The sequence below is a fragment of the Pseudophryne corroboree genome, chromosome 6, assembly GCF_028390025.1.
Source record: "Pseudophryne corroboree isolate aPseCor3 chromosome 6, aPseCor3.hap2, whole genome shotgun sequence".
Lineage (NCBI taxonomy): Eukaryota > Metazoa > Chordata > Amphibia > Anura > Myobatrachidae > Pseudophryne > Pseudophryne corroboree.
Window position 1 is genome coordinate 341,888,836 of NC_086449.1, and position 16,958 is coordinate 341,905,793.

The 16,958-nt window shown below is 47.4% G+C and overlaps 1 protein-coding gene across 2 annotated transcripts in view; it reads right to left on the bottom strand.

Annotated features, from left to right (window-relative positions):
* ARIH1 (ariadne RBR E3 ubiquitin protein ligase 1) overlaps window positions 1-16,544 on the bottom strand; it is a 141,248-nt gene extending 124,704 nt beyond the window's left edge. The window contains exon 1 of one of the 2 annotated variants that reach the window (XM_063926487.1): window positions 14,957-16,544. In XM_063926487.1, the coding sequence (XP_063782557.1) occupies window positions 14,957-15,241 (285 nt within the window). In that variant the 5' untranslated portion in view covers window positions 15,242-16,544. The remainder of the gene's footprint in view (window positions 1-14,956) is intronic. The other variant, XM_063926488.1, reaches the window with a different exon arrangement.
* Between the last annotated feature and the right edge of the window lie 414 nt (window positions 16,545-16,958).

Below are 16,958 nucleotides of genomic sequence, written 5' to 3' on the forward strand. Positions count from 1 at the left end.
CCGAGTGCAGACACAGAGGTAGCCACAGCCGTGAACTACCGTACTGTACTGTGTCTGCTGCTAATATAGACTGGTTGATAAAGAGATGTCTATGTAACTATGTATGTATAAAGAAGAAAGAAAAAAAACCACGGTTAGGTGGTATACAATTATGGACGGACTGCCTGCCGAGTGCAGACACAGAGGTAGCCACAGCCGTGAACTACCGTACTGTACTGTGTCTGCTGCTAATATAGACTGGTTGATAAAGAGATGTCGTAGTAGTATGTATGTATAAAGAAGAAAAAAAAACCACGGTTAGGTGGTATACAATTATGGACGGACTGCCTGCCGAGTGCAGACACAGAGGTAGCCACAGCCGTGAACTACCGTACTGTGTCTGCTGCGACTGGATGATAAATGATATAAAAAATATATATATATCACTACTGCAGCCGGACAGGTATATATTATATATTATATAATGACGGACCTGCTGGACACTGTCTGTCAGCAGAATGAGTTTTATTTTTATAGAATAAAAAAAACAACAACACACAAGTGAAGTCACACGACGAGTGTTTAACTTTTTCAGGCAATCACAATATAAGTATACTACTAACTATACTGGTGGTCAGTGTGGTCAGGTCACTGGTCAGTCACACTGGCAGTGGCACTCCTGCAGCAAAAGTGTGCACTGTTTAATTTTAATATAATATGTACTCCTGGCTCCTGCTATAACCTATAACTGGCACTGCAGTGCTCCCCAGTCTCCCCCACAATTATAAGCTGTGTGAGCTGAGCAGTCAGACAGATATATAATATATATAGATGATGCAGCACACTGGGCTGAGCCTGAGCAGTGCACACAGATATGGTATGTGACTGAGTCACTGTGTGTATCGCTTTTTTCAGGCAGAGAACGGATATATTAAATAAACTGCACTGTCTGGTGGTCACTCACTAGTAAACTCTCTGCACTCTCTACACTTCTACAGTACTCCTCCTAGTCCTAAGCTCCAGTAAATCTCTCTCTCTTATAATCTAAATGGAGAGGACGCCAGCCACGTCCTCTCACTATCAATCTCAATGCACGTGTGAAAATGGCGGCGACGCGCGGCTCCTTATATAGAATCCGAGTCTCGCGAGAATCCGACAGCGTCATGATGACGTTCGGGCGCGCTCGGGTTAAACGAGCAAGGCGGGAGGATCCGAGTCTGCTCGGACCCGTGAAAAAAACCATGAAGTTCGGGCGGGTTCGGATTCAGAGAAACCGAACCCGCTCATCTCTATATATTACAGTGCACATTCAGAGGCGGTGGCCACCCGTCAAAGCAATTCAATTATTGCTCAGATCGGGATCCCATAACTTCTGATGCGCCAAAAGTGACTAAACCTACCTGACTAAAACACTGCCCGCAACAAGAAAAAGTCCCATTTGGCCGCCCAAACAAGACACGTCACACATTTCTGCTCGCCACCTAGGGACACTGCGAGTTGAAATACTGGTGCCCACACGTTACAACAATAGAATTACTGCATTGTGGCATGACCAACAAGATTAAACTATGTAGTTTTGCCAAGTGGTTGCCATCCCTTAGTACTGGAATGGTTAACTTAGACATTTAATGAGTGGTATGATGAGATGTCTGCTTGTTTCAGCAGCTCCAGTTTCAAGTACACTATGGGGTCAATTCAATTCGGCAACTTAAGAATAGCGCCGGGAATTAGCTCCCGACGCTATTCAATTCAGCTCCAGTTAAGTCGGCGATGTCCCGTTCTCGCCGACTAAACAGGTTGAATTGTCGGGAGAACGGGCATTCTCCGACTTAACTCCCCGGCGCGAGGCTGATTCCCGACAGAATCAGCCTCGCGCCGGCCGCGAGGCAGCACTTTTGTCGGGTTTCTTCTCTCATCCCCCGGGGATGAGAGAAGAATTCCCGACAATTGCGGGTCACTAGCAGCTGAATTGAATAGCGTCGGGAGCTAATTCCCGGCGCTATTCTTAAGTTGCCGAATAGAATCGACCCCTATGGATCCTACTCAGTAAGGATTGCAAAGTCTGCTTTTTTAGCAAAATTTGCAATCCTTTGACTTGCATGCTGGGGGCTGCCCATCGCAGGGCCTTGAAAAATAACTGGCATTATGCACCATTTATATATGGTGCCATATGGTTTTAAAAGTTGGATGCCAACTATCACAAGGGCCGATTCAATTGTTTATCCCCGCAGCTACAAGCAGGAGGTGCAAAACGTAGCAATTCAATTGTTGCTTCTTTTAGACGCCCAAACCAGGGACAACAATTTTTTCTCGCAGTCTCCTGGGGTGCGAGAAAAAAAATGTGTGGATACTCAGCACTTTGGGCTTCCTAATGGGAATTTGGACACCCAAACCAGGGAGATTAGACAGGTTTAGCCGTTTTATGCAGTTAAACCCGGTCTGTTTGGGCACGACATGTGCAATGTGCCCAAACATAATTGAATAGAGACAATTGTTTGGGCGTCTTAAATGTCCCTTTTAGACGTTTTTGTAAATGTCCAAAACAATCTGCAATTTGATGTTCTCAAGATTGTTTTAATGTCAGTCAGATTGTGAGAAAAATTGCTCAGTTACGTAACAAATATCTCCTATATAATAGCCCAGATCTGTGACTTTGTGCTTCATTTGCTAACGCTGGGCGGAGTCAAAACACTGGGCGGAGTTAGTCAAATGAGTCACAGATCTGGGCAAATCTTCTATAGGAGACTTGGAGCAGATGGTATGGGCATGGCACAGGCAGGAGTGCATACCTCCCAACTTTCTTCAGGCAGGAGGGACACACGCACAGCAAAAAGGGGGCATGGCCAACGTGAAAGGGGGCGTGGCTTCGCGGGTGGACCCGTGGTCGCGAGCCACGCCCCTGTTTTCGTCAGTAAAGGGGCCTGCCCAGCGCTCTGTGAGCTGCTGGCATGCCCAAAGCGGCGGATTATGAGGCCGGGGGGCCCAGGGCACTTGAGACAGGAACCCTATCTCATTGCTGTGGCTGCTGTGGGTTTGGGGGCATGGCCTAATTGCGCCCCTCGTGGCCACGCCCCCTTATGCAAATTCCATTTTTTTGTTTTTTTGTTTTTTTTAAATGGGATTTTGGCCCCTCAGCAAGGGGTAAATCCAGAGGGGGTGGTTGCTCCCCCCTACACACCCGCACAGGCAGAAGAAAGCAGGGAGGCTGCTGCATCCCTGCAACACCACAGACCTGCCAACACGCAGCAGCGTGTGCTGACTAGCACAATGCTGTTGCTGGCAGGACGGGGAGCTTCAGAGCTGGGACAGAGCTACTCCAGCTGGGGGCATTCTAAAACTGTGAGGCCCGGGGTACGTTACCCCTGGGCCCACCCTTAATCCGTACCCCCTGATGCCCCCTCTCCCTCTGTCTCCACTAAATAGACGCTGTGTGCATGCTAAGCAGAACAGCGAGTAGAGGAGCTTCCCAACTGCCCCCCACCCCCACCGCGGGACACTGTGGCCCGCGGGTGGGACAGTGGGACAGACCCCAAAAAATGGGACTGTCCCGCGAAAATCGGGAAAGTTGGGAGGTATGGGGGTGTGTGAGGGGGTATGCCGTACAGACAGACGGGCACCGGCTCACTGTGTGCTTGACCCCCCACATCAGCATACTCAGCAGGGTCTCTCTGACGCAGAGGAGCATCACTTTCTGGCACACTCCACGCTTCTTAGCTGCAGTTTTGTGGGGTACCTGCCGCTGTGCAGGTTCCGTACTGCCTCTGTTATCTCCAGCCCCGGCAACCCCACCGCTAGCGGCAGCGCTGCCGCCCGCAGTGAGGTGCGCCCAGCTCCTTCACACACTTTAGCCGGCGGGCAGCGCTGCAGAAGTCCGCGCTGCTTGCAGGCTCCGACCCCCTCCTCCCTCCAGCCGCAGCGTCTCCTGGGGGCTAACCAGTCACTCCCAGTCTCCCCTCACCACAGTGCCCGGCAGCCGTGCGAGGTCCGCGGTGTGTGACTAAGGAGTGGGGGGGGGGGATGCGGACGGGCAGAGGAAGCAGGACTCCAGCCTCAGAGAGTCAACCATGCTAAGTCTCCACCAGCACAGATCCAAACAGGTTGGAGTGGAACAGCAGCAGCCAGCAGCAGTGACTCCGGTAAGACATCTGTCTGTCACCACTGTTTTGTCCCTAATACCAATCTCTCCCGTGCCCTGTGTTCTGTCATGTCCCTGTCATCCCTGGCCTTGCCCTGTCACCCCTGGCCTTGCCCTGTCACCCTTATCCTGGCCCTGTCACCCCTATCCTGGCCCTGTCACCCCTATCCTGGCCCTGTCACCCCTATCCTGACCCTGTCAACCAAATCCTGGCCCTGCCGCCCCTACCCTGGCCCTGTCACCCCTATCCTGTCCCTGTCACCCCTGTCCTGGCCCCGTCACCCCTGTCCTGGCCCCGTCACCCCTGTCCTGGCCCTGTTACTGCATACCCTCCAACTACCTTTTTGGCAGGTACAGTACCCGCAGCGCCTCCAGAACCCTCCCCAGTGCACCACACCTCCGCACCTTCCCCTCCACCACATGCGACACTCCACCCCTCCCCCACACGCTATGCCTCCAGACCCCCTACACCACCAGCGGCTCCCACTCCCCCACCACCCACAGCACCGCCAGTCCCCCTCCACCATCCACCACTCATATGTCTCCCCCCACACCTGCCCCCCTCCACCCACAGCATCTGCAGACACCCTCCTACATTCGCGGTCCCCCCCTCACCCACCCACGGCACCTCCGCACCTGCCCCTCCACCACCTGCAGCATCAACAGACATCCTCCCCCATCCGCAGTCCCCCCCGCACCCGCTCATTCTGTACATCGTGCCCTGCAGGTGCTGTTCACGCCGTTGCAAGGGGCTGCGCCTCCTTCACCATCGCACGCCCTTTCATTGTGCAATATTTAATCACTAACAAAGGAATGCAGGTAATACTCCATATAATACAAATATTGAACCCCATATAGGCATGCAAGGGTTAAAGGGGCGTAGCCCCTTGCGACGGTGTGAAGAGCGCCTAGTAAAGTAATATTAAGCTAACTGATTGCAGTTTACTGTAGAAGAACAGATCCCCACTGTTTACAGTCCGGTCAGCTGGCTCTCCACTCTGATCAAAATGATTCTCACATCATATACTAAGGATATAAAAAAGAAAACAAAAACAACTTTAAATAAAGTTGAGGTTTTGTGTAAAGGAGAGCAAACAACAGAAGGGTGATTCTCCAGAAAGTGAACGTAAAGTCCAGTGCATTACACGCTTTGTTTTTTTTTTATTTTAGACTGGTCTGTTAAAAAATTGTTGTTATATGAAAACTTATTTGCTTAGTAGAAATGCCTTACCCTATAACTTAAGACCCACTAAAATCTTGGAATTTTGGAGAAGTATGTTGTTTGAATTAGTGTAGCTGTCCCGTGCATCAGGGAGAATCGCCCAGAATGGAAGAACTGCAAAGTCACAGCTGAAACCTCTGAACAAGAGGTTGACATCACCACATTTATTATACCCCTTTTCCACTAGCTCAAAAAACACGGGTAAATGCACGGGGGCGCGCATTTACCCGTGTTTTTTGCAAATGGAAAAGGGTAAACCCGGATCAAGTGACCCGTGAATCCTACCCGGCTATCTACCTGGGTAGGACACGGGAATGATCCGGGTAGGGTTGTAGTGTAAACGGGAGCCGTGTCGATGCGACACGGCTCCCGTTTACACTGTATGGAAGGGCGGCGCTGGGAGATCATGTGATCTCCCTGCGCCGCCCCTGCCGCGTCACTAGAAGCGTCACCAACCCGACATATGCCGGGTTGTGACTGCTGATGGGAAAGGGACCGAGCACGGGTCGCAGCAGGGGGCAGCTCCCGTGTCAGGCACCCGGCTGCGACCCGTGCTCGTAGGTGGAAAAGGGGTATTACTTGTGGTACACCATGGGCGCCTCAATAAATTAAACATGGACAGTGGTGCAGAGAGAAAGAGAGAGAGAGGGAGGGAGAAAGAGAGAGAGAGAGGGAGGGAGAAAGAGAGAGAGAGGGAGGGAGAAAGAGAGAGGGAGGGAGAAGAGAGAGAGAGGGGGAGAGAGGGAGGGAGAAAGAGAGAGAGAGAGAGAGAGAGAGAGAGAGAGAGGGAGAGAGAGAGAGAGGGAGAGAGAGAGAGAGAGAGAGAGGGAGAGAGAGAGAGAGAGAGGGAGAGAGAGAGAGAGAGAGAGAGAGAGTGTGCGTGCGTGCGTGTGTGGAGCAGGTATTCATTACCCGAGCTTCTTGGTGGAGGCCTGGCTCAGTGCACCCCCACACCTCCACCCCTATTACCCTTACATGTCAGCCAGCAGCCTTTCTTCATCCCAGCACACGTTGCTGGGCTGGAGGCTGAGTGCAGCAGTCTCCTCTGACTGGAAGAGGGGGTGAAAGGATTGTGCCCCCTCCCTGCATTTGAACCTGGCTGAGAGGCACATGGTGCCCTCCACTGCTGGTTGGCACCGCGACACTACACCTCCACGATTAGGCAACGCAGCCTCTCATTACTGGGGCCCAGGAATCCGTTCTACAGCCCTGAACATGGATAGACAAATTGAATACTAGTTTAGTCGTATTTACAAGAATATTCTGGCAATATTATAAGAGACATACTGTTAACATTAATTACAACCCATGTCTGTCATTACACTTAAAAAAATTTGGTTTAGCAATGAAATCTAGACTTTAATGCTATTTTTTTCCTTTTATATTTTTAAAATATCTGTATAATGTAAGTCCCTGCTAGCAGCACTCCCAACATATTTATGTAATTAGTGAGTTTTAATTAGGTATATATGTATATATGTCAAGTTGTGAACAGATCTATAACTGTCCTGTCTGATCAACCATGTACTAAGTAAAGGTGCATACACACTGGGTTTTTGCCCAGCGATAATGGCTGACATCGCTGGGCTGAAAGCCGCTCAGTGCATACACACAGTGCTTTCCCCCCCTGCCCAGCGATGTCAGCGGGGGTGAACGGCTTTCCATAGCAGGACTCTACGGAAAGCCGTTCGCCCCGCCGTTCATCTGTTGGTGATACCAGCAGATGAACGGCTGCCGCCAGCAATGATGTGGGAGCGCGCATTAGCGCTCATCTCCAGGGCATACACACTGGGTGGTTTTGAGCTGAAAGCAGCTCAACACACCAAACGTGAGCCGCTTTCAGCTCAAAATCACCCAGTGTGTATGGGCCTTAAGTTTGCTGGACGTCTATCCACTATGTAATATGCACCCTTGTGGCACCGTACAGTAAAAATAGAACATAGATATATATTTAATCAACAATCATAATGCTCATCTAGAATATTAAGAACATCCATGAAAATATAATGAGAACATAAAACTTAAGCAAAGCCTAGTATTACCAGTACAGCAGAAAATGTAAGAAATTATTGGATTTCAAAATTACAAATCAGGCCATGTTCATTTGGCAAAACAGATTTACTTTCCAAGGCATGACTACTTTTCCCCCGTTACTTTTGGCACATAATTTCCTAAATATGTAACATGGTTTTTCATTACACAAAACATGTTTGCCTTTGGTGTCACCACTGGCGTGCCTTCATAGAAGTCACAGTTGTTAAAGAAAGAATGCATAAATGAGGTGTCTGATGATCTCATCACATTGCAAAAGCAATATGACATTTTCCCACATACTATTCATATATCCTAAACCACCAATGAATCAATTACTAGCTGGTCATGCAGGTTAAAGCTTAAACTACCATAATGCACCAATGACTAGCAACACAGATGAGGGAGCACCCAGCAACGGCAGGATGCGGACTTAACTAAACCAAAACAAATAAACAAACATTTAAAAAAAAAAAACCTTGCTGTACTCCCAACAGGGTCAGTTCAGTGAACCAGTGTCGTAACTAGGCATTTTAGCGCTGTGTGCAAGAAACGCCATTGGCGCCCCCCCATGAAAGATAGGGGCAGTGCGCGCCGCAAGCGCGCAAAAGACATATAGGGGCATGGCTTCATGGGGAAGGGGCGTGGCCACAAAATAATACCAATTCATACTACGGTGCACAGTAGTCTCCATTATTCAAATTACGCGGCATAGTAGCGCCACTACACCAGGTAGAGCTCCTTTTACACATTACGGCAGACAGTCCACCTTTTTACACATTATGGCAGACAGCGTCCCCTTTTTACACATTACGGCAGACAGCGTCCCCTTTTTACACATTACGGCAGACAGCGTGCCCTTTTTACACATTACGGCAGACAGCGTGCCCTTTTTACACATTACGGCAGACAGCGTCCTCTTTTTACACATTACGGCAGGCATCGTCCCCTTTTACACATTACGGCAGGTAGAGTGATGAGAGGGAGAGAGGGAGAGAGAGAGGGGGGTGGGAGAGAGAGAGAGAGAGAGAGAGATATGCTTGGGAGGGAGAGAAACAGAAAGGTGGCAGCAGGGCCGCCATCAGAAACTGCGGGGCTCAGTACAGATGATACAGGCAGGGCCCCTCTCCAATCCGGACCACACATCACAACATGTACTGACTTTGAGTCAGCTGCAAATAGCTGACTACTCACAGAAGCAGCTGCTGCAGAACATCTTTGAATGCAGAAATGTTAAGAAACAGACAAACAGCAAATACTAAATGACCTGAGTACAGGAGACCCTGTAGTATGGGAGAATCTGTAGTACAGGACACCCTGCTAAACAAGAGACAGCAGTATGGGAGACCCTGCAATATCCTAGAGTACAGGAGATCCTCAGCGCAGGTGACTCTCCAGAATAGGAGACTTTGTAGCACAAGGGATCCCATAACAGGTGGCTCTGCAGAACAGGAGACCCCCAGGACTTGCCCATAGAACACCCCCAGCATGCACTCACTGTCCAGTGTCACCTCCTTGCCAACCTTCTTTAGTGCCTGCACAGCCTCATCATGTGGCTCATCTCTCAGGTCCATGGTCTTGCCCCCGATGCCCATATCCCCCCAGCTCCTGCTTCACCACCATTGTTCCTCAGGCTCTTCTTATTGCTGATTGCCTCCAACTGCTTTTTCAGCTCATTGAGGGCAGTCCTGACCTCCTGGGGGCTGCTGGGCTCCTGCTGCCTCTGGCAGCCCACGCACAGAGATCTGGGGTGCAACGTGGGGCTCATCATTTAGAGAACTGCGCCCTGAGCCTTCAAATGTATTGGCTGCCGTAATCCTGTGGGCCGTGACTGCTGAGCTGCTGCTGCTGGAGGACTCCCCGAGGCCGCGATGCTCCCGACCGCTGCTGTTGTTGCCGTCCCAACACTGTCCCCTGCTGCAGCACGCGCTCTGCGCACAGCAGAAGACAAGTGTGCGCCGAGCCCAGTATCCAGCGCGGAAGCTGTGTAATTACAGAGCTGACAGGTGACAGGGCAAAAGTATTAATCAGGTAGCCATGCAATACTCGTGCGGCGCGCCAGCACGGCCCCATGTGTGTGCCAGCGGATGCGCCCTCAGTGCAGATGCGCTGTGTGCAACGCACCGCTGGCCCACACCTAGTTACGGCCCTGCAGTGAACTAATGTCATCATTTTTGGATAATAACATCAAGATCCATAAAAATAAAAAAAAGAAGATTATGGTTTGGTGGTATTTAGTATGCTTAGGTTAGTGAAAGCAAAGGTATTACCTATGTAAATAATAGTACTACAAATAAAAAAATAAAACATTACATGGAGATTGACTGGCAGTACCATGGCTGTTTAACATAGGAAGTCATAGTGAATAGTTACCTTCTATGTCACATAATTAGGAAATGTTTCCTTCTTGAACCTCTGTAGTAAAAGGGATATCTGTGCACACACACGGTGCGATATGAACTACCGATATGGACTATATAGTCCATAACGGTAGAAAACAGAGTACATATCGCACCGTGTGTAAACAGCTTGCGATGCGAGCTTCCACGGGGTCGGTATGGCAGGAAAATATGGACTGTGCAAGCAGCTCAATTTTGACTAGAAATTGTACAATCTACAATCAGCTATTTCAGGGGTGGCCAACCAGTAAGAGACAAAAAATCTAGTTAGGTACGTTAAAGAGCCGACATCACACTGAAGACGTGTGCGCAAAAATGGGGTGTGGCTTTGTGCCTGCTAGAACACGGCCCGGGTATAAAATACATTGAAAAAGCCAGATCCACATAAGATACTGTACATTTTTAAAGCCAGATCCAATATAAAATACATTAAAAAAGCCACTTCCACATAATAGTCAGAATTGGCCATAGCCAGAATCGCACCGTGTGTTTGCACCTTTACCATAATTTCCCTTTAAACAGAGACACACAGGCATTACACAGGTTCAGTGGCTGATTAAAACCAGGTGAAATTCAGGCTTGAAGTCAGCCAACCACAGGACCCGTGCAATACACTAGCTTCCCGGTTTAAAAGGTATAGTAAGGTAAATCTATCTACAGCAGGGATGGGGAACCTACGGCCCTTCAGCTGTTGTTGAACTACACATCCCAGCATGCTCTGCAACAGTTTTAGCATGGCCAAATAGCAAAACTGTAGCAAGGCATGCCGGTATGTGTAGGTCAACAACAGCTGGAGGGTCGAAGGTTCCCCATCCCTGATCTACAGTATAAGCCATGAGTTTAATTCTAGATCATAATACCACAAGTTTATTTTTATAAAGTCATTATTATAAAACAAAATGATTAAATTAAAGGCCCTACACATTTGGCGATCCGCCAACGAGCTGCCCGACGGCGGATACGGCTGACGGGCGACAGTGATGGGGGTAATGAAGTTTCTTCACTCCCACCGTCACCCGGCTCCATAGAAGTGCAGGCAAATATAGACGAGATCGTCCATATTGGCCTGCATGCACAGCCGACGGGGCACCAGCGATGAACGAGCGCGGGGCCGCGCATCGTTCATCGCTGGTGCCTCCACACTGCACGATATGAATGTTATCTTGTTCATTAATGAACGAGATCGTTCATATCTTGCAGTCAAATCGCCCAGTGTGTAGGGCCTATAAGAGATTCCTGTAGCAGTTTACGTCTCTGTGACACGTTCCAAGGAAGTTTTTCTGAATCACATTTTAGATCGACAAGTGGCACAAAGAAAAACTTGCAGATATATTCATACTGGACCCACACAATAAACTACCTATAGCCAAAAAGCAAAAATTGCAAAACAAATTCCAAGTGAAGATAAAAATTTCTCAAGTAGGACTTTTAATTAGTATTTTCTAAGACAAAAGTAAACCAATTCCTCTGGCCACTGAATTACATTTTCAGTGGACAGTTTGGTAACAGTTACCTCAATAAAACATGAACCTAAACTGTAGCCCTGGGTTAGCTAGATAAATAGGTGAGTGATGTGTTCAAGTCGATTTATCAGGATACAGGATGAGCAAATCCTGACACAGTAATAGGGGAAGATACTGAAAGGTGATTAGCCACTGCGTCATACATAAGAAGCTTGTGCTGTGGCCCAAGCATTAACCTGTTTGCTACAACAATAAAGTTATAGCTGTGTAATCATCTAAGATTTTCTACACATTAGGAGACATGAAACTAAAACAAGGTCATACACCCTAGCGAACAGCAACACACACACACACACACACACACACACACACACACACACGTGTGCCTATAGAAACCTACCACATTAATACAAAGGTGTGGGGGCATATACTAGGATAGATAAAATTACACACATATATAACATTCACACTTTAATATACACACATATAAATATATATGTACACTCATACCAAGCATGTAAATGTAGCCAAACAAATGTAAGTACGCACACAAACATAATCTCATATATACATTGTATAGATCTATACCCACGCAAACCAGGACTCAAAATGTATCTTCAAGAGTTATGAACCAGGAGACAAACTTTAGATACAACAATTTCTAACTAAACAAATAGAAAAAAAATCCCAAAACTGCTGGCTGTGAGGTAGCTCCTAGGGGTTGGGTATGTTATCCCAGCGATTGGGATGCCAGTTATCACATGGCTGACAGCGGCATCCCGACACTGACAATCCAGACAGTGGAATGCGGTTAAGTATTCTACCTATCCCCTACCTAACCCTCCTGGGGTTGCGGCTATGGCTAACCCCTTGGGGGGCGGCGACTATGGCTAAGAACCCCCTAGTGCCTAACCCTAACCCTCCCGCACCACAATACTCACCTTTGGAATGTTGTCTGTCAGTATACCGGCGCCGCTCTCCTGAGTGGTGTCGGGATTCCGGTGACAGTCACATGACCAACGGCATCCTGACTGCTGGGATGCCAAACGTATCCTGCTCCTAGGGCAGCAAGAAAGTGGCAGTGATAAGATCTGTCTTTAAACAACACAGAATAGATAAGCTGTAGCTTCGCCTGCTACGGTGGTGCATTGCGCAAGGTTTCAGCAACAGCTCGGGTGTAACTGAATGTGCTCTTTAGTGTTGTAAGAAACACTGATTCTAATTCGCCAGACAAGGACCTCTGCAATAGAGTATGCGAGTGACTGTCTAGCAGCGAACCAGTAGGCAGAGATTCTCCCTACATGGCTGGACAGAGAGAAGAAGAAACAGGGAAAGGCCAGGCACCTCACAGGGTCGATTCAATTGTTTTGGGCATCTAAAAATACCGTCTAAACGGGACTTTATAGACTGCCAAACAATTGTCACAATTCAATTGTGTTTGGGCTCCCATGCACATCGCGCATGTCGCGCCCAAACAAACAGGTTTAGCAGTCTAAAATAGCTAAACCCCTCTAAACTCTCGTTTGGATGCCCAAAGTGCAGCGTTTCAAAAAAAAAAAATTCTCGCACCTCAGGAGGCTGAGAGAAAAAAATGAGAGCACCGTGGACACTGGGCGCCAGAATGGCAGAACAACTGACTTGCAGCTGTTGCGCGTCCTCTAGTGCCGCACACTAAAACAATTGATTGGGCCCCATGAAGTGCAGTAGCCAAGATGTGTTTTTCAGATTACCAGTGCGACCACATTTTGTTTAGCTCTGAAATACACATATTGGTGCTAATACAGAGTTGCTGCTGAAATGGCCTTACACAAAAAAAAAAAAAAAAAATGTTGGTCCATATAAATGCATGTTACTGACAGCGTGAATGAACTGGATTTACTGTACTCACCCCTACACCACCACTTCCTTCCACACCAGTCTGCAGGAGTTATGTGTCATTTAGGTGTAGGTTTTACACTCAAACGTTGGCTTTCTGAACATGCACCAAGTGAAATCACGCAAAATACAGTACGCAAATTGCACTGCCTAACCTAGTTACTCTGAATTACACTTCCTTTTTGAACAGAAAGATTTTATACATACTTTATAAAAGAAAGCCGCGATCACTGCCACTGGCTGGAAATTTGAACTATTTAGAAGTGCAGCTCATTCGTTAGTCTTTATAAAAAAAAAAAAACTCATGTCAACCGGATAGGAATACAATTTTATCCCTACTCAAAGCTTAACTGTTTGTCTATGCTATTATACTGCACAAATATTGTGTTCAATACTTCATACATTGGCACAAATCCTATATAGGTACAACATCGATTATCCGGCACTTTTTTTTATTCCGGACACATTAGGCGACCGGGGAGGTTGTTAGGCTGTGGAAGGGAGTCAGAATGCGGGAGGTTTAGGATTGGGCAGCTGGGGGCAGAGGGTAAGCAGTCATGATGCTGTTGTATGTGCCACCGATAATCCGGCACAGTGCTGGAACCAAGGTATTATCGTGGTGTACCTGTATAATTAAAGGCTCACGCTGCTCCCCGCCTCTATGGGGGGAATTCAAGTGTTTGCGCGCAGGCGGCCCCTAGATGGTACATGTTGGAGCAATTTAATTATTGCTCCGTTCGGACGCATCACAGCCGCCGGCGCTGACATTAGTTATGTTGTTCCGTCATTTTGATGGACTGGTAAATAATTAAATCATGTAAGGCAAACAGTACTACTGAATCCAAACGATTGCGACTTGAGGACAATTGTAAATCCCTTACCAATGCATACACAGCATAAATATAGTAACAGTTCTTATGCTGAAATCAATTACTAGTATATTTCTTTGCTGCTCTAAACTCACACGTAATTACTATACCTCATTTACTTCCCTGGTGTACAGATTTACAGAGGGTGCAATATATAGACTAGAGGTTCTCAAAAACAGTCCTCGAGACACATCAACAGTCCAGGGGGTCGATTCAATTCGCCGACAGTTCAATACGCCGGGAATTAGCTCCCTGTGCTATTCAATACAGTACCAAGTGACACTCAATTGTCGGGAATTCTTCTCTCACCCCTGGGGAATGCGAGAGGAAATCCAACAAAAGTACTGCCGCGTGGCCGGCGTGAGGCTGATTCTGTCGGGAATCAGCATCGCGGTGGGGAGTTAAGTTGGAGAATGCCCATTCTCCCGACAAATCAACCTGTTAAGTCCGGGAGAACGGGCATTCGCCGACTTAACATGAGCTGAATTGAATAGCGACGGGAGCCAATTCCCGGCGCTATTCAACTGTCAGAGAATTGAATCAACCCCCAGGTTTTAGGTATAAATATGGCTCAGCACAGATGGTTAAAGCAAATTGACAAAGGTGCTAATTTAGTCACCTGTGGCCAAGCATGGATAAACCTAAAACCTGGACCATTGGGGTGCCTTGAATACCGCGTTTGAGAACCTCTGACATAATATTTCTATTTATTGCTACCCCTAAAACGTGAAGTTTTAATCAAAAATTATTATGGCTCAAGTTCAGAAAATGAGAACTCATGGGCTAGCATAACTAAAATACCTCAGAACACTATCAACATGAAAATGTATTGGGAATAGTAACCTTGCAAGAAGCATGGCGAGCGCTCACATTTTATTGTTCTGAACAATTTTAATAATGTTCTGAAGCAGTTTAGTTAGGCTAACCCCAGGGGGTCCCATGTTCCATACAAGAACCAATTATTATTATGCAACAGCAGATACCTGGATGACTTCGTTTACTTCACGAATGCACTCTACCATGTGCTGTAGAATCTGCTCAGCAGTAAGGACCTCATATCGGTAATCATCATCTTCCTCCCCACCAGGACCAGGCCCCAGGACACCTCCACCTCCCTCTCCACATATCCCAGCTCTTTCAGATACGCCAAGTCCAGCTTCAACTAGCTCCACTTCTCCCAGATCATCTTCATGCTCATCAGCTGCACTGTCTTCGCTGCACTCCTCATCTTCATCAAATTCATAGTTGTAACCTTCGTCAGAGTCCATGATCCCAGTTGTAGGGACAAGAAAACACAACCACAAACTGATTTTGGGTATTAACTATAAGGGCTTCAGCGCCTTATAGTCTTTTCAGAGGAGACAACAAATAGAAGTGAAGTGTGTAAATTTACACAATACAGATGTAATCCAAGACTTGATCCAAAAGAGACCGTCACAACTTTCTCCCACCCTGAATAAGTGTGTCTTGAGTCCTCTAGATAAACAGGAGTCCAGAACCAGTGTATATGACTGGAGCTACATCTACATAATGTTTATAAAGAGTCAGTAAGGCTAAAAATCCCCTCACAATTATGTCTGTGGGGTAGAGGAAATATGCGAGACTGTCCTTATATATTTGTTTTGATAGATATGTTACATAAAAATGTTTTTGACCCTGTGAATGTGTCAGTGAACTTTGCTTTTCAACTCCTTATGTGTATGAGACAATCACATATCTATTGTCAGAAAACTTTTAGATCTACCCTTATGCACAATTCAAATTATTTGTCTAATAATTAGAATTTTCAATCTTTCCAATTGGAAGCATATAAATATATAGTTTCCACATTAACTATATAGCATGGCATTTATATAAATACCCTTATGTAAGGTCGATGGACAGTTTTATCATATACTTCACAATGTCACCAATGTTATCACCAGCACTGTACTCAGGCACACACAGCTTTCTCTTTAGGGTTCCCCAAAGTGCAGCTATTTCTATAAATCAGTCTTATGAATGTGTATTTCTCTATGGGCTCCTAGTCTATATACCTAATGTAGTGTAATGAAATGAAGTCACTAGCTCTCCCTAGGCAAGGTAGAAATGAGGCACTACTTTAAACATAAGGATCTGCCGTGTAGAAGTGCAGATACAGGGTGAATATGGAGCACTGCTCTTATTATAGCGTGTACTGAGCCCTTATCCAATACAAGGGGCGCTTGTAGCTCCGTTCCTATACAAGGTGTGTATGGGGGGCCTTGCTCACCGGACCTCTATATAGACACACACGGGGTCTCCGGTGTGTCCGGGGCAGACAGGCCTCAGGCCCCTCAATCACCGCCCCTTCCAAAATGCGCGCCCCCGTTCCGGTCAGTGCGCGCTCCCGGGGCGCAGGGCCAGCTCCTCCTCCTCCGCGTGCAGGCTGAGCCGTCCGGGTGCTCTCACTCTCCAGTTAACGGACAACCCCCCCCCTCCCCCGGTTCCGGTCTCCTGGAGACACCGTGCAGCTCCCGTCGCTGAGCCAACAAAGGGGCGGTAGCGACACGCACGGGCACGTTAGCGCATCACCCCCTGAGCGACGTTGGGTTTCCGGCGCAGCCGGTTTGCCATCTTGCTTGTGGAAACGAGCGAGGGAAGACGCCACCTTGTACGTGGCAGTGTGTTTGGACTAAACAGCCATATTTTATGTGGCAGTATTTTTCTGACCAAAAAAACGAATTATAGTTATAATGTCTGTTCCAGTTGATGATATTAAGAAGTTGATTTAGAAGCCATTATATAAGAGCAAAGAATGGTTTACTAAACCGGCTAATTTGTTCTGAAGAGGAACTGTAAAGTGGCCATGTTACAGGTGGCATGTAGAAGCCACCCATTGGGGGAAATGTAATCGGGTGTGAGAATCAGAAAGTCAGAGATTTTGTGAGCGTTCTGATTTTTTTAAAGTGCCAATCAACCTGGTTTTGCCATGTAAATAATTGACACTTAAAAAAAACAGGAGAA